The following is a 22,789-nucleotide window of genomic DNA, read 5'->3' on the forward strand; positions in this document are numbered from 1 at the left end:
GTATGTGGAAAACGTCTGTGAGAGTATATGATAGTTAACAGTGGTTAGTTCTGGAGAGGGAGAGGGAGTTGGGAGATAGGTGAAAAGGAGATATCACAATTGATTCCATATATTTCTTGTACCCGTGTATTTGGAGAAGAGGGTGCTTGTACTATTGCTGGCTTCTGAAGTTAGTAATATGTCAAGTGGTAAAGTGAATGGCTCCAACGACAGGTGGAGAATCTCGGACTTGATTTTTTAAAGGTGTAACCGTGTGCTGGGCACACTGGACTCTGAAGTTACACTGGGCCTGGATCCTACCCTCAGCGGAAGTGACTAGGCGTGAATGCAAATTACTCCGACCCAGAGAAGAGGTGAAGAGGTTCAGGTGCAGTATCATGGGAACTGAAAAGAGGATTAGTTCCTTCTGAGGAGGAGGAAAGAAGGAAGGGAATCATGTAAGAGATGGTAAAACATGAAACGTTTAAACATACGTGCACACTCCCATCTTTCCAAGATCTAGTTCCAGTGTCATCTCTGCAGTGGAGGGTGCCTTAGTTCTCTCAGAGATCAATTACTCAGGCCCATGATGTTTGTTCCCATCTATCTCACGTTAGCACCTTTTTCTGTTTATAAATCTGCTCCCATTAGCCTCTGAGTTAGAGGCCAGAAAGCATCTTACATATCCAGGGACACACACAGATCCCGGCCCTAGCAGCTATGCCACCCACCCCATCCATCCATTCATTCAATTTGTCAAGATCTGTGCTAGGTTCTGGGGAGGCAGGCAAAGCTGAATAAGATAAAATATCCACCACTGGGGACAGAAACACAAAAATCAACAGTGATGGTGCAGTGTCATAAATGCCTTGACGGGAATAATAGAGGGGTCTAAGAACCAAGAGGACCAGAGTCAGGGCAGGAGGATGAGAAAGGCTTCCCCAAAGAGAGAGAATTGAAGCTCTTTTTGAAGAAGATGGGAAGAGGAATAAGGTAGGAGATGGATTTCATGTGGCGACAACAGCATCATCCCTTCAAGAACTATGAACTGGCACTCAAAAACATCTCACCCCAATTACGATCACGGTAGAGACCAAGGGACTTAGCTCCAATCTATGTGTTTCCCTTTCAAAGCCACAGACATTAAAAAAATAAATAAATCCAAGACTAAGAACCCATCATTCATAAGAGAAAGCTGGTGAAGTAATTTATTCTACAATCAGAAACCACCTGCCCACCGACCTATTTTCTGTTCACTTCCCAACCAGGATTTCAGTGCACCGGCTCCCTGAGCAAAAGCAATGAGTCACCAATGATAGAGTGACAGCATCTCATCAACTCACAGCGGAACTCTGAGGGACTGGCCTGCAGGCTTCCGAGCCCGGGGACCTGTGTGCGCTTCCTCTGCCCCACCAGCTGGAGTGCTTCCACTCTTTGCATAACTGGGCCCCTTAAAATCAATGGTCATCTAGGCAACTGTTGCTTTAATTCCACTTGCCACAGAGGAGATACAGAGAGCCAGCACTCGATCAGCATGATGCTACTATAATCACCCTTTCCAAAGGGACTGGCAGATAAAATGCCCACATCAGGCAAGGGCTTACTTCAGGTCCTGGAGGCATCTGCTAACACTAACTGGCAGCCCAGTCAGCAAACACAGAGCTGAAAGATGTAATAATAATGTCTACCTTTTCCTTTTGCATAAATCTCACCTAATCCTCAGGTACATATTGTGCTTCCCAACAAACAGATGGGGAAACTGAGGTGTGTCAGTTAAGCAAATTGCCTGAGCTTGCACGAGGGCTGATATTTCAGTCCGGGGGTAATCTAGCTCTAAAACCCAGTCTTCCTGTTACACAAAGCTCCCCTCTCTTAATCATCCACAGGCTCCTCAAGGATAGAGAAGGGAAGATACTAGTGGAAAAACATTATATTTTTTTGAGGCGAGAAAAATCAACTATATGGTAATTAATCCAATTCTGCTCGCTTTACAGGATTATGGAGAAAGTAACTGCCTTCTCAGCACAAACAGTTCTATTCTGTCCCAACGCTCCCACACTGCCCTGCAGATACAGCCCTGCGGAGAGCCACGCTGTGTGTTTAAAGGCAGGAAAACCAGAAGGCTCTCAGTGAGAGAGGTCATGAAGCAAGAACTCCAGAAATGCTCATTAACCGTTTGAGATCTGTATTACATGCCTTTTCCTTGCCCTGCAAAGTCTGACTTATGCGTTGATCCGAACACTTGTAACTTCCTATCACTTATACACAAGGAGATGGATATAGAGAGAAACACATGATAAGAGAGGGATCAGCAGGACTACTAGACCAAAATCCCACAACTTCAAACTATGGGAAGGAAATGTGCTGTCACGGGGCAGATGTACTGCATTGGAACCTCTGGAAATTGAGGCTGGGATGTTAATTTCCCCCAAATTCCCAGTTGACTATAATGCACCATATTGAATAACAATCACAGCTCCAGAGAGATATTCAAAGAATCATTCAATCAAAAATTCACCTCTGGGGCTTCCCTGGTGGCGCAGTGGTTGAGAGTCCACCTGCCGATGCAGGGCACACGGGTTCGTGCCCCGGTCTGGGAAGATCCCACATGCGGTGGAGCGGCTGGGTCCGTGAGCCATGGCCTCTGAGCCTGCACGTCCGGAGCCTGTGCTCCACAACGGGAGAGGCCACAACAGTGGGAGGCCCGCGTACCACAAAAAAAAAAAAAAAAAAAAGTAAAAAAATTCACCTCTGGAGATCCTGTAGAATTAGGGAAATGTACGACCCAGCTGTCTCTTAAAAGTTCATAACTCTCAGCTGAAAATGGTATTTAAGGTGAGGGTTTCAGCCATTTTGGCGAGTTACTCAGTTTTTCTGGGTCTTTCCCATGTATACATGTTATTAAACTTTTGTTTGATTTTATCCCGTTTGAAAAAAGAAGGTTCATAAATCTCAGTGAACTGACGCTTTCCAGTCTCATCATTTAAAAAATCTGGATTTAGGAAGTGATATTTCACACTTTATTATATTAGGATGAGTGGTCACCAATGCTTGCTAGCAATTAAGGGTCTTTAGGTCTTCTCTCTGAATGAATAAAATGGGAATTAAAGGTTTACAGCCCAAATGCCATAGTTAGTCAAACCAAATCACTATGCAGGAATTTACATGGCTGAGAAAACTAAGTTTGATGGAAAAGAAATAACATATTTCCACACTAGGGATTTATGCACGAGTACAGTTCTTATACCTCTGAAGAGTTCATCTTTCCAACAAGGTTATTTGTTACTCTTCACATTCTGAATCCTCCAGATTGCGTCTGAGCTTTGGGCAAACTTTTGTTGTATTTGCTGATCTCACTATGCTTCTGGTAAAGCTAAAAGAAGAAAAGAAACTGCTTTAAGGAAGGACCGTCTGTGGCCCCTCTCGCTGTCACTAAAGGTAAAGCACTGATTTAATTAAAACAAACACGAAGGAGTAGGAAAGTAATAAAGTGGGTTTGTTTGTTCTTTTTGTTTTGCAAGCTTGAGAGGAAAAAAACCTCCAAGATTATGTGAACCAGTGTGTGATCTGGGCTTGCTATAACGTCAGCTGTTAAAGGGCCAATAACCCTATCTCTTCCCTATTTAGATGCTGAATTTTTTTTTAGTGGTTTCCATGAAAACTAAGTGGGTTTTTTAGAAGCAGGTAGCTTAATCTTTCAAAACAAAAACAAACAAAAAAAGAAAGCTAAGTTGAAAACATCAAGAAAGAAAAGTGAAAACAAGCAAACATGTTGAGTTCAAAATAAACATTTTCTTTTTAACTGCTTAACTTTTATGAAGTATGGAATGAGCTTTTTCTGTTTTTTTAAATAACTTTAGGGAAGGTTGCATTTTAGGTCATATGTCCCAAACAAGAATACACACCCATGGGGCTTCCCTGGTGGCGCAGTGGTTGAGAGTCCGCCTGCCGGTGCAGGGGACATGGGTTCGTGCCCCAGTGCAGGAAGATCCCACATGCCGCAGAGCGGCTGGGCCCGTGAGCCATGGCCGCTGGGCCTGCGCGTCCGGAGCCTGTGCTCTGCAACGGGGAGAGGCCACAACAGTGAGAGGCCCGCGTACCGCAAAAAATAAAAATAAAAAAGAATACACACCCATAAGCAGGTCTGATCTAAGGTGACGACTAATCTTTTGCAAAGTAGAAAGAAACATAAATTATCTTCATAAAGCTGATGCTTTTGCATTTATTAAAATTAAACTGCAATCTATCTCCCAACATACAAATTACTGTGACAAGTTAAATGATGTTCCCACACTCCAACCTAATTCCATGCCAGTTGTTTTCATGTAACATAAGTTTGATCATATAAACATTTTGTGAGGCCAAGGTGGTGATAATATACTGTGAATCAAACTGATTTTGAAAAACATGCATGACAGGTTCACATTTCCACATTTACTGAACTTTATTAACACATATAAAACATGCTTTATATATGGGCAAGGACATTCAATATTAAATGGCACATTGTCATCTAACAGTTGAACTTTATCAAGAATGAGGTTTTAGAACATAATACACTAATATTTCATGACTATTTGAAGAATTAAATAGCAAACAATTAAAATAACAATTAACAGCAGTTTAAACATACAAAAAGCTCAGTTTACTATTTACCATAATCAGAGTCATTCCAATACAACTTCTATTTAAAAAAAAAAAAAAAGAAAAAAAAATAGTACTATGTGTGTTCTACAGGCCAACAAAACGGGTGTCTAGGCAGGGCTGACTAGGTGACTAGGTGACTCCTGCCCTAATACTGCAGTTACTTCTCTCAAAGGGCAGTGGGTTTAGGCAGTCACTTCTCAGCAGTGTAGTTATATACAGGGTGATCATATAATTTCTCCTCCAAATTAGGACACTTATGAGAGAGGAGGCACTATATAAGGTAAGGAAATAGGAATAACCAGATCTGTTATGAGCAAACTCAGGATATATATGTCACTCTAGTTAAATACAGTATCAGATGCACTATCATTACCTTTGTGCTTTTGGGGACAGTATAGACCAGTTGAAAAAAATTATATTAAGAAACCCTGAATTTTTCTCCAACTGGACTTTCTGAACTCCACTTTTCCTGTCATCAGAGGTTTTGCTGGAAATATCAGTGATTATTGTCTTAACAGGTTAAAATTTATGAACTTCAAAGGCATGGGATATAGCTTATAGACTCAATAAAAGGCTAGAGATTAGTATTTTTTTCTATTAAAAAGAGATTTTCATTTTAACCAACTATAGAATTTGTCTTTTAATTTCTAAGATGTATCCTGAACACACTATATAGAAAATGTATTTTTACCTTAAATTCAGTTTATTTCATAAAAACATAAAAATGGATTTTTCTGGCCATAACTAGTTTATTCAAATATAATAGAAATAATGTAATATATTTTTTGTATTAACTTCCGAGCTCCAGTTCACACTCATTCAAAAATTGTTTATAGATACCTAACGAGGATTTTGATTTTCAATCTTTAAGGCAGAGTGCAAAGGCAACTAAGTATCTCCAAAACACAACAGCAGCTACTCTGTCCAAGCTCACAGGAAATGAAGGGAAGTACGTAGGATCTGATAAATCCAGATGAGAATGTTGTTTTTTAAAATAATATTCTGATTCTCCTGATTGGATGATGAGATTTAAGACTACCAATGAATTGTACCAATTAAAGAGGATCAGGTAACATCACACTTGAATCTTACAGATTTGGGGGGAAAAAATCAAAACAAAAAGGGAAGTTTTGACATTGGGTCAACATCCACATGCAGAAACTAAGTATTAACACCACAGAAACAAAAATAAAATTTTAATAAATTGATGTATGATAGATGATCTAGATATTTTAACTTACTATGTAGCATAGCTTAATTTCATTAAAAACTACTACAAAGAACAAAGTACAGGTCTACAGGACAATTAATGTGCAATAAAGAGATCTAGCACGAGTTCACATTTCTTCTAAGTAAATTTTAACTTTAATTAATTTCCAAATCAGGCAACTAAATCAAATATTTTGTTTCTTTACCCCAGGCTATTGTTTTACTTCAATGGGTGTAACACGGGTACTTTAACCAACAATAAAAATTCTAGCAGGGGAGGAGAATAAATGAGGGAAAACAAGAAAATAGGAGGCTCAATTAGCAAAACAAAACATGTTTTATTTATCAAAGACAATGAAATAAATCAGAAAATACAGAGAAATACAAAAAAAGTTATAAAGCATAATAAATTTTATTTTTTCAGAAATGGAAAAATGACCCTGAATAGTTTTAGATGTATCTTTTAGTAGTCAGTCAGTGTCTAATAATAAACAAGCAATCAATTTTATATGTTCTATATAGCTGTATCAACTGATTTTTAAGTTTAAAAGATAATTCCCATCATTTTTAATGTTGCATTTCAAAAGCAAAGATATAACTGAAGAGAAAACAGATGAGACACAAAATGATTTGTAAAATGTAGTAGCTTATGAATGTAAAATAGATTCCAGTTGTAATAATATTCACACACACTCTCGCAACACACTCACACCCCTATATTCCACAGATACATTTCCATAACTTGAAAACAGATATTTCACATATCTCAATTCAGGAAATGATTTTTACAAGTTAATCCTACAATCAGAAAGCAAGAAGCTATTAAAAGCACAAGTTTTTATTTGCTAAATTAAACTAAACATCTAAAGGAAAAAATATTACAATGATATTTAAAGGTACTTTTTATTGGCTTTTTAAAAGACAAAATGCAAATGAGAGTATCTTATTCAGAAAATTAATTTTCAAAAATGTCTTAAATGAAATAAATATAATATCTAATACAATCTCTTCCTGCAAGAATCTCTAAGATGGACAATGCTAAAAACCAAACTTCTCATTTGAGAAACCCTAAAACTGTCATGTCCCTATAAAAAAAAAAAAAGATTTTCTTATAAAGGACATGTGGCATACCCACATTTTCTTAAAATTTGTCCTAGAACTATCTTTAACACCCAAATTTTCTATATATATTAAGTTCACTTAATTTAAAATTAATGAAGAGATATCTAGACACAATTTCTAAGAAAAAATGCAGAAAGTAATTTATGCATGGTTATTTACAGAAAGTTTTGCTAAATAATGATGTAAATATTGGCTCAACAATCTGACAAAGCCTAATAATCAGCACTGCAGGTTTCAAAAAACTCTATATATAACAAAGGATGTTTCATGTGTAGAGTTACTAGATAAATCTAAGAGCCAGAAACTAAAGTATTTGACATGGTTAATAGTTTCATTTTTATTATATTGAATGTCAGGTCAGAAGTCAATGGCATTTACATGCTGGAAGACTGTTTATCACTCAACTCTTTCAATTATATCAAACACTGATTAATCAAATGTGACTCCACTTTACTGCTACAACTTTATGGTTTCTTTCAAGTATACCCAAATCTTTTAAATGGGCACATATGCAACTGTGCAAAACAAATGAAATATAAATATTTAAGAGAATGAACAGAAATGGCTCTTAAGCATAAACCACTCTGCCATTCAGTTATGAAGCTCTATCTTTTCTTCACTAATTTGTCTTCTGCTTTTAGTAGTCTTCTATCTTATTAAAGTTGCAGGTTTACAGACGATCTGGAAATTTCACATTGATATAAGAAAGGAATGTCTGGTCGATGCAGTCTAGGGACAAAAAGAATTAGCCTTAAAATGTATTAAGTTGCAAACGACAGCATAATGAAAACCGATCTTATAAGCAGTATTACATCAAGTATATAATATCCTTTTGGTAAGAATGACATAAGGTAGCATATATCAAAATATATTCTAAAGTTTAGGTTTCTAACCATCTAGGAAATATTTACATTATAGTTTACTCTTGAAAATGCAAACAAGGTAATCACACTGAATATTCACAGAATATCATTTAAATTAGTAAAATTACTTTGCCTTTTATCTTACAGGTAATACCGACAAACTCTTAAGGTCACTGCTTATAAAGACATTTTACCAGTTAAAGAGAAAATGTGACATCTTCTAGGGGGAGGAAGAAACCTTAGTGGAACATTTAAAGTGATATTTAAATATAATCCAGAAATGCAATTGTAATCATTGTTCTCTTTAGCAGAAATAAGTAAATCATGTCAGCTTATGTAAAACTCATATAAGCATAAAATTTAAGCAACCAAATCACAAACCATACAATTTATTTATACTTAAGTCATAGCAACTTGAAACATTTTGTACTTAAAGATACATCCAGAAGTTAAGTGTTTTAGTAGACATTTTGCTTATGCAGTTCAACTACTTTAAAAGTTCAAATCAATGAAGCTTTAGAAGTATCAATAGTATAGCAAGTAGAGATATGAGGTCTCTTCATGTGAAGATCTACTAGCTGCACAATAAATAAATGCCTTTACTATAGACACAGCCTCCAGAAAATCACTGGATAACCAGTAAGACAACCTCTGCTCATTTCTTTATACTCCCATTTATTCAAGTTGCAGCCTTCGTTGTTGATACAAACTGGCACACATTAAGAAAATAGTAACAAAGCTCCTATTTTCTTCACACAACTTTTATTCATTGATCCAGTTTGTTAAGAACAGTGCATGGCAAGTTGCTTTTCAATCACAGATTTGTTTTTTTGTTTGTTTGTTTTATCCACCAGATATCTATGTGAATTTCACACTGTTTTATGCAAAATGCCCATTCTCTCTGTGTAAGTGCTTTGTTATATTTTGTTTTTCAAGCTTTCAAATGCTGTGCTGGTGGTTACTTCGTATACATCCTGTGGTCAAGCTTTAAAAAGAAATTTAAAAGTCTGATTTAAAGTTTCAGTTTACTCATAATACATTTTAAAAAATTAAAATGTATGAAATTCAATTTTAAAAATGGAGGTTATCTTAAAAGTCCACAACTTCTTAAATTTCGGTAAGTGACTGTTAACAGCATAAAAATCTATTAAATATGCTGAATTTGAGTAGACAACATGAGTACACATTAAGCATTTAATATGCATCTGGTGAATTTGAATACAAAAGGAATAAACAGTTAATATATTAATATTTCTTACCTCTATAATAAGAAGAAATATCTTGTTCTATGAGCAGCTGCCATGCTTTCAGACATGTTTCTGACTTTTAGATAATTAACAAATCCTCTGAAGAAAAGAAGCAGGCCTGAGAAGGTTGAAATAATACAGATATGTTATGTTCTTACACAGAAAGGGGACACAATAAATTTTAGATAGACAATTATAAACAAGACCCTCTTGGTCTAAAGAATTTAACATGTAGGATTACAGTCATTCCATAATATATTTTACATTATAATGACAACTCTATTGTAAGGAAATATAATAAAATTTTACTGCCACCCCCTAATTCTTTCAATTTGTTACACCTAGATGTATCTAAAATAAAGTAATAAATCTAGCCATGAAAATCCAAAATTACACAAAGATACACACTTACTAAATTATTTCTTAAAAAGCAAAGCTACCTAATGCATTTAACTCATAGAAATCCCATTTTATACCAAACTTTTTAATTACTATAACTACTAAGCAAACTAAGACATATTTACTGATATAAAGTATTCAAGAGAGAACATATACATGTAATTGCTAACAATTGTGGGATAAAACCAATAATAAGCCTGTCTAGCAAGATCAGGTGCCTGTCATCTGCAAGATCTGCATTTAGAGATATGTGCATTATGTAAATAATTTACTTATTAGTTATTATTTTCAAGTAATAAAAGACTAATTTATAATAAAAATTAAGTTGAGAAAAATCAAGAAGACTTTGGAAGCAGCCACTCTAGTGATTTCTTAAATGATTTGAGATGTATCTTCTATCTATCTCAGTGTTCTCCTCTGTAAAATAGCATTTTTAAATAATAATCATTTACATTAATAATCATTTATAATAATCACAGGTATCTTTAGTAATCAATAAAACAAAGCCTGTGAAATGCTTCAAAGTTTCAGGTGAAAAATATGAGCTAAGTATAAAAAGCATTACCATTATTAGTAGAGCTAAGTCTTTGATATACTTAAGCATACAATTCTAAGGGCAACATTTATTGACTCCAGTAAATTTTTAACTAGGTAATGGTGGGCGGGAGGGCAGGGACCAGAATATATGTACGCATGCAACTTTCCTCACCAGGAGGAAGAGTCTGTCAATTTAAAATGTAAAGTCTCAACTGAAATTTGTAACCCAATTCTAAGACAATAATCGAAGCACTAAAATAAGAAGCATGGTTATAATAAATTAGAGAGGAAAGATAGAAGAGATATACAAATAATGACTTAAACAAGTGGTATAAGTTTCACCTAAATCTGATCCCATCTGCTTCCCATATCCTCTTTCTACTTGTGACTCCCGCTCTGAATTCTACCCTCATGCCCTTCCAGATGCTGTTCAAAGATAATGATATTGTGATCCAAACGTAAAAGTACTACTGAAAAATGTACACCAAAATTACTTGTGAAATCCCTTCTTTTGTCTATGAAGCTGCTGATTCTAAGACACATTTTGTTCTGCTCAGGCATTTTCCAAAATAAGCCAATTCGCATCTAGAAACCGATCACTCAGCAGCTATTGTTTCTCAGCATTCTATGATGTGCTCAGCACTCTTCTGAGTATTATGTGAGAGGAACATTTTGATCATGAATTAAGTTTTCACATTCCCCTAAATGCTAGGTTATGGCTCTGATATGGAACTGGGGCTGTCCTCTGCATTCTACTCTGTCTCACAGTTGCCTTCCGAAGGCTCCTCAATCCGCTAATAATATTTATAAGCAAGTATCTCATTCAATATGCTTAAATACCTAAAAGACTTCATCAATTTTTTCACTTTTAAGGAAGAAACTCAATAATGAGCACAGAATCAGTCAGAAAACAATTAACAATACAAAAAACTGGCTAAACTTTTGCACAAGTCTGACTCCCCAACAAAATCACAACATTAGAATAATTTCATTATAAACATTAGAGAAACAATCTAGGATTTTTAGTGACCTTAACCGACCACTAAGATTTTGTTTCCCCAAAGATCCAAAAGATGCAACAGCAGGACTAAATAAAAACTCAAGGAGAACACTGCCACCTACTGAAATGCTATTTTCTGTATAATTATGTTACTAGAGAAATGTGGGCTCTTAAACCTAAATAGAAACAAAATGTATTCGTCATGTCAGTAAATAAATTTGAAATGTGGATTAAAGGTATCATGTGATTTTAAGACTAACTTAATTATCATATATCTAAAGAGGAAAACACAAGGGATCAAAAATCGGAAATCCATAAAATTCATCAATATTAATAAAAGACATGCCTTGTAAGAAGTAAGAAGAAAACTCAACAGAAGTACTGTGATCATTAGGCACGAAGCCTATCCTTATGCCTGACTGATTAATGATTAATGCAGGGTACACTTCCAAAGTGTAAAGAATGTTTCAATGATCCAAAAATAAAAGAATGGACAGAATATCCAACTGTCCTCCTCTCAACACTTCCTACGATCATTAAAAGAAAATTATGCATGTATATTTTCCAAAATAAATGCTGAAGGCAACTATTTTTTAATCATTTTAGGATTTTCAAGTTTTGTAGGATTGACTTATCATTCAACCACTGATTCTTTAAATTGACAGGCTCTGAATTTTAACTCAGAAATCCAGAATGCTACATAGAATTATCTGAATAGCCAAGATGATATAAGTGTTTGGATATGAGGATTTTACAACAGGAAAAATTTTTTCCACATAAATTATAAAACAGTATATTTATATCTCACATTTTTAGGAAACATCAAAGTTAAACTAAATGCAAATTAGTTATACTGAAATGCATTAACAATAAACTTACCAAGTACAAGAAATATCCACCAAAGCCAATACTGTCCATTGAAATATCCAGTAAAATAATCAGAAAACTGTGGAGTAAACATAAATATATTAACCGTATTTGTGTACCTAAATTTGAAAATCATAAGTCTTAGTTTCAGAATGATTTACCTCAAATAATCTTTAGCACTTAAAACAGCACGAAAAGAAAAACAGAAAAGAAAAAAAATACTTAATGACATACACATATAATTATTTGAGAAAAAATAACAGCAAACACACTTATGCAAAATATTTTAGAAACAAAAAATAGTTTCAAACTGCTTGTAAAGAAGAAAGATAAGTGCTATATATCTGAATCCAACATTTTCTCATTAAGGAGTTCACATGTCAGTTCTTTTTTCATAATCTCTCAAAGCCACAACTACCATCCCAAACACACTACAGCAACCTGCTGCTTTAGATATTAACACCAAAAGCCACATTAGTTTAATCTTATCAGATGGGGATGTTCTGCTGACCTCTAAAAAGAAGAGCTTTTGACCTTCTATACACCCCCTACTGTTAATCACTGCCAAGAATACTAGGCACATAAAGACCCCCAACTCATTAGAGTCTTTTTATTTTCAAACTAGATGCTCCAGCATTCATTTCCCAACAGTGAGCTGAGAACAGCTAAATGAACCTTGAAGCGGCATTTCAACAGTTCCTATTAGTGGCCGTGGTAGACAGTTTATATTCTCTGTGAAGTGAGGATATGAACAGGCAGATGGAAGGCAGGGTTTGATGATACTGGACACAGGTATCTTCTCCTTGATTAGACTAGGGACATGATGATTTATTATCTTCGAAAAGTTTTCTTTTTAAATCAGTCTAATTTTCCTGCTTATTTAATCTACTCTGTTTCCATTGGTCTCTAAACCGAATCTGATTTAACTAAAAATGAGTTTGTTAAATGCAGATTTGTCCTCAGATGTATCTATCTCCAACTTTATAGGTAATTATTTCCAACTATTCATTGGTAATTTCCATAAAAGCTTAAAAATCTTATAGGTGTGGTTATAACAAAAATGCCTACAAATTGTAGTGTTACTAGTGAGGAAGCATATCCACTAAAGGTTATCTAAATCTGTTTTTAAAAGCTTTTAAGTTATTCTCACAGGAAGTATTTAGAATATATGAACCATGATCTAAGTTCTCAGCTTAGAGTTTTAGAAATTACAAAGATTAGAGATTTCAAAGTACCATCATAGATGCAAATCCCACATGCTCCTATACCTTTAAAATATGTACAATAAAGGGAAAACTAGAAAATTGTGGAAATATAGCTTGTAAAGTAGGAAAGCACTATACTACTTTTTAATCAAATGATTAATAATTAGAAATAAAAGGTTTTCATACAGGTTTTAGAGATTATAAGAACAAGAACAAAAGGAATAAAGAACCAAAGCAATACATTTTTAACTTTCTTATTTTTAAATATATTTAAATATATATATTTCTAATATTTAAAATATATTTAATATATATTACCCGACAAGAGGCAACCAGAAAAGAACAATGTCATTCTTCACCAAAAGTACGAACCTGCAGCTATTCTTTATTTTTTCCCAAGTGAAGAATAGAATTACCTTCACTTTGAAGTCAAAGAGAAAAAGTCACCATGTAAAAAGGATAAGCTTTTGGGCTCATTACTAAGTTATCAAGTGTTTCAAAATACTAAAAGTCATAGGGCTGAGCCAAGCTGTGTTTTTGGGTTTTTTAAAATAAGGAAATAACTCATGTTGACTGGTCAACCGCAGGCTGCAGAAATCAAATTTTGGAAAATAAATTAACCAACAATAAGAATTTATCTGATTTAAATTTGAAAAAAAAGAATTCATCTGATTTTATTTTATTATATAAAAGTATATATTTTATTAGTTGTATATAGCATTTAAATGTGTGGGTAACTTTTAAGAAGAGTTATTAATTAACAAAGCCACTTTCCTAGCCTTACCTAAAGAAATCAGGAGAAAAGCTTTGTAAAAAGGAGCCAAAAGGGGCCTTCAAGAGGCAAAGGAAAAGAGCTGGGGGAAGATTATGTTAACAATACTACTGCCTGTAAAATGGGTACAAAAAATTATTCAGGGGCTAGAAAAGCTGTTGAGATAGGAGAAAGAAAAGGACTTCTTGTTATCTCCCTACACACTACCTTGTAAATGATACGAGATAGACAGAGGGTGATTTCCAGGACCAACAGGAAAATAAGAAGAAGGGCTTAGAAGGAATATAAAAGAAAAAAAGATGAGTTCTCATAACTACCTCAAAGGCCTGTACTGTACTTTTTAGCTCTTAATGTTACCAAAAAAGAAAAAAAAAGAAGAAAAATAAAAAAGAAACAGTGAGAAGATATTTAAGTCCATGATAATTTCACTAACCAATGGAAATTTTTATGTTTTAAAACTGATTTTAGGCAGACCTACACTATATCACAATAGTGGCAGCCATGATTTACTGAGCACATATACTTGTGCAGCAACTGAGCAAGGTACTCTCAATATGTCATGTTCATGCCTCACATAAATACTGAATGGCAGCTATCATCAGCTTACCATGAAGAAACTAATGCTCAGAACAATTTAAAAACTTAAAGTTAGAACACTGATATACAAAAAGATGAGATTCAAACTCAGATTTATCTGATTTCAAAGTTCTTTCCACTTACTGAGACTTCCCTGGTGGCGCAGTGGTTAAGAATCCGCCTGCCAATGCAGGGGACACGGGTTCAAGCCCTGGTCTGGGAAGATCCCACATGCTGCGGAGCAACTAAGCCCGTGTGCCATAACTACTGAGCCTGAGCTCTACAGCCAGCGAGCCACAACTACTGAGTCCGCGCGCCTAAAGCCCATGCTCCGCAACAAGAGAAGCCACCGCAAGGAGAAGCCCATGCACCGCAACGAAGAGTAGCCCCCGTTCACTGCAACTAGAGAAAGCCCTCAGGCAGCAACGAAGACCCAATGCAGCCAAAAATAAATAAATTAATTAATTAAAAACAAACAAACAAAAAGTTCTTTCCACATACTAACAAGCTCTCATATAATACAGTCATAAAATGTCCACACCACAGAGATCACTATGATAGTTAAGGATAGAAGTTAAGAATGTCTCAAAATAATTGAGCTCATATACACAAAATGAACATCTGTGAACCACGTAGGAAATTTTATGTATTTTAATTTTAGAGACAAAAGTGATAGAGGCTATCAAGACACTCACCCTGACAATAAGGATCCATTTGATCAATGAAAGGCCAAATCCACAGATGGCACCATATCTTCCAGCTATGGTATTGGTGATACAGAAGGATAAACAAAATCCAAGCCAGTTGAAAATAAATGCCACTGAAAGCAAGAGAAATAATTAATTCTTTTAAAGACCACACTTTGGAAACAAATTAACAGAGACATAATATAAACATCAATAATACTTCATGACTCAATGGAAATAGCAGTTCTTTCTCTTAATTCTGTACTAATTAAGTCTTGTTTATAGACTATAGTTTACCTTTTGCAAATGTATTAGTTATTTACTATACATTAACAAGTGGGTAAGCTTGGTTTCTTGTCAGTTTGGTCAACAAGGATCAACACCTTACAGCTTATCACCAAAAGGTGAAACTGCATTTTTTTTTTCGTTTATACACACATTTGTTATTGAAGCTGCATTTTTAAACCAGTTAAAAATTAGGTCACAATGTAGCTCCCATGTGATCCTACCCAAAAAGTCTAGTCTATGCCATCATCAGCCAGCCAAATTAAAAAGCAATATTAAAGATGAGCGGAATAAATTATAAACTATTGTTCCCAGAGCAGATACTGTTCATTGCCTTCTCTTCTTACCTAACAAAACCTGTTGTTCCCCTTCCCAGGAACTCACCAACCTCTACAGCCTGTATTTTTAGGAAAGGCTGGACCCCATACTTAGCCCCCAAAGGTGAGTCCTCTCTGGGACAACCACAGAAGGCCCAAATCCCTTGCCAGTGAATTTTTTTTTAATAGGACTTCTGAAAAAATTCTTAAAAACACAGCAAGGAGAGGGAAGATGGAATATAGGTAAAACAACAGTGGTTTTAAATTGATCATTGTTGAAGCTGGGAGATGGATACACAGATGTTTATTACACTCCTGTCTAGTTTGAGAATTTCTACAATGAAAGTTTTTTAAAAAGAAAAGAAGAAAAGGCCCTTCTTCCACTGGGTATCACGTTTAACTGTAATGCCTGGAACTGCTGCAGGGAGCTTGCTATCAGCCTGAGGATTAAACCATCACTCCAAATAGTGGGGGAGTGAAGAAAACCGAAGCAAAGCAAAGTAGAGCCACAGCACTGATGTGGTCTGTGCCTGAGGTCTGCTCATCCAGGGACTTCTTGTTTTGTGAGATAATCTCCTAACTATTTAAAACAGTTGAGTAAGGGTTTTCTATTTCTCATAGCAGAAACCATTCTGACATAGGTCCTTGAGATATAATCAGAGTACCTTATTTACGTCCAAGATAGCAACATCATCAAAATAATAATAATAATAATAAAACTAAAGATCAATTTGAACCTAAATCTTGTTCAGTGCCCAGCCTCTTACCCTAAATATCTCCAACCAAGCCTCAGGGAGAATAAAGTAGATTACCTAGAGAAATTCTAGTTTTTCAGAATTCTAAAGACAAAGAGGAAACATTTTAGGATAAGTTTAAATGAAATGGCTATTTCTTCGAAGTAATGCCCCTACTCCTGTTAATTTCTTCCTTCCTAATACTTTCTAGTCGCAGCTTTTTTGATCATTTATGGGAAACTGTACTATATGGTGTGATAGTCAGAAAAATCAATTTTGAAATAAGAGACTCGTGTTTGAGTCACATTGTACTCACTCACTAGATATATGACCTTGGACTCACTGCTGACTTCTGTTGAGCCACAGTCCTCTGATCTTTAAGTACCTACTTCACAAGATTGATAAGAGGATTAAGTGAGAATGTGAAGAGCTTAAGCATAGTACAGAACCTGGCACATGGTGACTGCTAAAAAAATGCTAGCCATCATCACTACCCATACAAAATGATCTCTTCACATTACAGACTAGGTCCCATCTTTCCTGCAAAACAATTTCAAGAGACACTACTATAAATAAAGCTTGCTTACTCTCTACCGTACTGTACAACAGAGATAGGATATTTCCATCATTGTAGAATAATCTATTGCACATAGCCACTCTGTATCAAACTGGCTAATATTTGTGTTAGCTGTAGGGAAAGCACATAACAAAAAATAATTTTATATCTATTTAAACTAAAGAATTTATATTACCAAACAGCAGTAGAGATTCCCAACTGGTTGCTACCTATGTGTTAATGACAGGCTGAGATATTTCTCTCCTCAGCCCTTAGGGCAGGCAGGTGAGGTCTGGAGCAGAGGACAGACTGTCACCAGTCCTGAGCACCTTACTCTTTCATCTCAGTGTGCTATAAACATTCTATCATTTTGCAAGCATGTCATGTTGTTGAAACATAGGAGGCACTGATGGAGAAAATCCAAAACAGCAAAACATTCCAAAAGGGTATTTTCACCTTTTCACCTGAGTATGTGTATGTTTAGCTTTGGGAAAAAAATAATTTAAACACTGTCCAATTTCTTCAAAATCAGATTTACCGATATCTATTATATGTATCATTGTACCCAAAAGAGAAATAAGGTTCAAAAGAACGTAAGCCACCATGTTTTCTTTATGCTCTCCGCCAGCAGTATGAATTCCTGTAAATTGTGCTCATGTGATATAATTTGTTATAGACTGAACTCTGTCCCCTCAAAATTCATAGATTAAAGCCCTGACCTCCAGTGTGACTGTATTTAGAGACAGTGCCTTTAGGGAGGTGGCTAAAATTAAATAAGGTTATAAGGGTGAAGCCCTAATACAATAGGATTGGTGTCCTTATAGGAAGAGGAATAGACACAAGAAAGCTCTCTCTCTCTGCACACATGTAGAGAAGAGGTCATGTGAGGACACCACAAGAAGACAGCCAACTGCAGGCCCTAAGAGAACCCTCACCAGAAACCAAATTTTCTGGCACCTTAATCTTGGACTTCTACCCTCCAGAACTGTGAGAAAATAAATTTTCATTGTTTAAGCCACCCAGACCGTGGTTTTTCATTATGGCAGCCTGAATAGACAAATGCATAACTTAATCATCTTTAATTGGTTTAAGCACTAGGAAAACAGAGAAGTTATGACTACTGAAGCATAAATAGATTCACTTTTTATGCCCCTTGGCCTATAAAATAGCAGTAAAGCTGAATAGGTCTTTACAGTACAGAAAGAGCAAAGCATTCAATTCTGGATCCTCTATGACATGTCTGTCTCAGTTGTCAAAAAAGAGAATTTAATAAATTGTACACTAAACCTTAAGTATGTAAAATCCATAAAAGAAATAATGTGTAGTAGAGGCAGGTGAACATATACATGCCTAAGAAAGAAGACAAGAACAGAAGGACAAGTTAAAACTAAGAACAGTTAGGCTCCACACAAAGTCACAAGGCAAGTAAGAAGCATAGCTGGGACTGGAGCATCCAAGTATTTCATGCCTATATCCAGTGATCTTTTTATTATATATACCTCCCACCTACCCAAAGAGGTTAGCAGAATAATCTAGAAAGCAATATTGTACACTGTAGTTTATCCATTAACTAGTAAGGCTACACTTTAAAATTTTCAATAGCCACAAGATACTTATTAATAATAAAGGGGGAAAGAGTAACTTCATAGTGAAGAAAGCTGGCGGACACTATCTTAACCTGATGCAAGTTAGCATCACTAGTAATAAGACATATCTAGAGGATTAAGTGAGAATGTAAAGAGCTTAAGCATAGTACAGAACCTGACTGCTAAAAAATATATAATTTGTTGCTTCTGATTTGATGTACTGAAAAGAACACATCATTTCCGTAGTATTCTTGAGGGGGAAAAAGAAAAAAAAAGGAAAGAAATGCAAAACCTGAATCTAATCATGAGGAAACGAGCTAAATCCAAACTGAAAAACATTCTACAAAATAACCGACCAGTATTCTTCAGAAGAATCAAAGTTGTTATGAAACAAAGAAAGACTAAGAAACTGTTCCAGGTTGAGGCAGACTAAGGAAACACAGAAACTAATATAATATAATCCTGAAATAGATCCTAGACCAAGAAAAGGACATCAGTGGGACAACTGGCAAAATCTGAATAAGGTCTACAAACTAGTTAGTAGTATTTCGTAATGTTAATTTCCTAATGTTGATCATTGGACTGAAGTTACATATGTTAACACTTGGGAAAGCTGGATGAAAGTTATATGGCAATTGTACCATTTTTGCAATTTTTTCCTAAATTTAAAATTATTTCAAAATGAAAAGTTTAAAAAGTTTTAAGTTAAAAAAATTTTTGATACTTGCTTTGAAAATAAACAAATGAATATCATAAATGAATGAATACCAATATACTAACATTAAGCACTTATTAATTTTTTTATCACAGAAAAATCCTCATTATATGTAAATGCACCATGTTTCATACACAGTAAGTTCCCAGACAAAGAATAATCAGTTTCACTATACTTGATTCTGAACTGCATAAAGGCAAATTCCTGTCTTATCCTCATGCAATTCTCTTTGTTTAAACTATCAGCCATTGAGAAAAACATGAAGCTAACAATTTATTAATTTTAAGACATTTCCACTAAATTATAAGCAATGAAATGATGAAATTATTTTTCTTATAAACAGAACAAATTCAATAAAATGTTCACAAATATTATGAGTTTCTTAAGGTGTAGTTATAATTCTTAGATGTCCCCCCTTTCTGGATTCACTTACAGTATGTGACCTCATCTAAAAGCTATATAAAAACATAGCTTTACATGAACAGAATAAGTCATCAATGCATTGTTTTTCAATGTGTAGTGCCCAGATAACCCCTTTAAGAACTGTCACTTTTATGACTCATCCATGGTAGGTACTTGAAAGAATTTACTGAATAAAGATGCTCAATATCACTAATCGTTGGGGAAATGCAAATTAAATCATAAAGAGATACTACCACACAACTATTAGATTTCTAAACTTTTTAAAACTGTTAATACTAAATGCTGATGAGGATCAGAGCAATAGCAACTTTCATTCACTGCTGGTAGGAATGCAGAACAGAACTGAAAGACAGTTTGGCAATTTCTTACAAATCAGAATTCACGTTTCAAAACACTTTCTAATTCTTTTTAAAGTTACGTACAAGTAACTTAATATCTTTTTAATTATGTTTCCCTCAAGTCTAAAATGGGAATAATGCTAGTGATTATTACTATAGCATGCTGACGTGAAGACTCACACACAGTACGAAAGGCTAAACCTTAGAAAAGTTTTCTAAACAGAATACTTTACATTTTTAAGCATTAGAGTTCAAGGTCATTTCCACAGAATGTCAATTATCCAACGAACCAAACCTTAATTTCTAGCTTTTAACTAACATATAACTGACTTCTATTCCATTCTTTTAGAGACAAAATCTCTTAAAAGTATGCTCAGATACAAGCACATAAGGCACATATAAGGCATTTTTCAGTGACACTTCAAGGGATTAGGAGAAGCAAAACATTATCAGGGGATACACACATTTCGTTCTTTACATTTTCTGAACATGGACAAGCAATTATCTTACCAAATTTACGCGTAAACTTTTTTTAGGGTTACATGTGGTAAGAGACTGAATTGTAGACATTGAAAACAGAGAAGGAAAGAATTAAACCAACAAAAGGTTTTAACTGAAATATTCTTATTGATAATCACTGCAGTTTTATTTGCAAAACTTGTATAACCTGAAATGCTTAAATTATAAACCACGCTAAAGAAAATCTATTTCCAGACCTTAGAGATAGACAGTAGAACAGAACCTAGACAATAGCTACTGGATAGTTTAGAGTTTGGAAAATATAGCAAGTTGCAATTTGTAGAACAGCCACTAGATGGTAGTGACTACAAATAAATCTATGCTCATTAAAGCAAATAAACTGAAGTACTGGCCTACAGCGTACCCACAGAAATGTATCAGGAAATGAAGGTGAAAAATAATTTATAATCTTACTCTTATAATACTGGTGCAGTATTTGTAGAATAGGAAGCATAAAGATATAAACTGTAGAAACATAATTTAGTAAAAATGTAATAAAAGGCAGGTAATTTACATTAATATATTAAATGTAAATATTTATATTCATATTAATTAATGTACCACCAGTGGCCAAAAATAAGGTCAACCTTATTTTTGTGCCTAGGTTACTGTGCATTTACAACACTGGTGTATCAGTGAAATGCTGTCAGATCTAAAAAATAAAGATTGATAAGAAGATAGCATGGTTAAGTGAAATATAGAAATGGAGAGATAATAACTAATCTCTGAGTCAAATAATTAGATGGTGTCAAATAACATGTTTTTATTCCTAAGAAACAGGTATTTATACTAACTACAAATAACTACAATAAATTTAAATTCTTTCTTTTTCCAATGAAGATTTCTGAAAAGGCATAACCATGAAAGGAATTAATGTTTACGCTACTCTTTTTGTAAAGAAAATATGTGGGAAGCCTGTTATTAATATAAAGGGTTACCAGGTTGAACTTAAACTAAGAAAAAAATTAAAGTTCACTAGACTAACAGTACAAAACAGAGTTATTTGTAGCCAAAGTGTTCACTTCCTTTTCATCATACTTAACATCATATCTAACTACAAATTATAACTAAAACCACAAGACATAAATACTGCATATACATTAGCTGCTTGCCAACCTGAATATAATTTAGTAAGTCTGAAGAGAAAAATGTAACTGCATACACACATTTCTGAGCAGTTCAACTACTTCTATTCTTCAGTAGATGAAATGGAATAAGGAAAGGAAGCAAGAAACCATTTCAAAATGGAGGAAAAGGTAAGGGAATTTTCAGACTCAAAAGTAACTCAACTTAGGAAGTATGTATTTTCTATTTTGTCTATTTTTTTTTGTCTATTATTAAAGTCGAATGTGGTACTTTACATAGGTAAAACATTCCTCAGTTTTATCATCAAAATTAACTCTACAGGGCTTCCCTGGTGGCGCAGTGGTTGAGAGTCTGCCTACCAATGCAGGGGACACGGGTTTGTGCCCCGGTCCGGGAGGATCCCACATGCCGCGGAGCGGCTGGGCCGGTGAGCCATGGCCACTGAGCCTGCGCGTCCGGAGCCTGTGCTCCGCAACGGGAGAGGCCACAACAGTGAGAGGCCCGCGTACCACAAAAAAAAAAAAAAAAAAATTAACTCTACAGCTGAAATAAATTAAATCAGCATTCTATCAAAGAAGGTATGAAAGCTTGGTCATTTAACCAGGTTGAGGGCAGAAATTAACCCTATCATAATCTAATAATTGTACTTAGTTGAATACTGGGTTTCCAAAAATTATTTTATCAATTTAAACGGTTTGAGTGTCATAATATTATTTACTGAGTGTACCATGTGCCATTCCTGAGATAGGAACTGAAATAATGAAGACATTATATAATGAAGTCTTTCCACAAGTAGCTTAAATCTACTTTATAAAGTCAAATGTTAATTTAAGAATGTTGCAAAACGTTAAAAATTTACGGTTTCTGTTCTTCTAATTACTCGCCATTCCGCACAAATAAGACAAACCTTCATACTCCTGTGTCTCAAATCACATTGTTCCAGTTCCCCAGAATATCTCCTTTTCCAACCCTTCCTCCTGTTTAAAGACACTCAAGTGAAAGTTCTCTGCTCCAAAAGCAGAATTTATCATTTCATTATACATGCTCCTATAGCCCCAGCATTCACATACAAAAACATATTTAGCTTTAAATATGCTTATATATATCGCTATACAGTCAGC

General features: G+C 34.8%; 1 protein-coding gene across 1 annotated transcript in view; it reads right to left on the bottom strand.

Moving 5' to 3' along the window:
- Window positions 1–7,284: 7,284 nt before the first annotated feature.
- The window catches only part of NDFIP2 (Nedd4 family interacting protein 2), a gene marked incomplete at its 5' end in the record, with an annotated part of 60,866 nt that continues 45,361 nt past the window's right edge, over window positions 7,285–22,789 (bottom strand). Inside the window, 4 exons of the mRNA XM_079721699.1 lie at window positions 7,285–7,686; window positions 9,080–9,185; window positions 11,883–11,949; window positions 15,119–15,243. Coding sequence (XP_079577825.1) covers window positions 9,082–9,185; window positions 11,883–11,949; window positions 15,119–15,243 — 296 coding nt within the window. The 3' untranslated portion in view covers window positions 7,285–7,686; window positions 9,080–9,081. The remainder of the gene's footprint in view (window positions 7,687–9,079; window positions 9,186–11,882; window positions 11,950–15,118; window positions 15,244–22,789) is intronic.

Source organism: Hyperoodon ampullatus (genome assembly GCF_949752795.1).
Source record: "Hyperoodon ampullatus genome assembly, chromosome: 16".
NCBI classification, from domain to species: Eukaryota; Metazoa; Chordata; class Mammalia; order Artiodactyla; family Ziphiidae; genus Hyperoodon; species Hyperoodon ampullatus.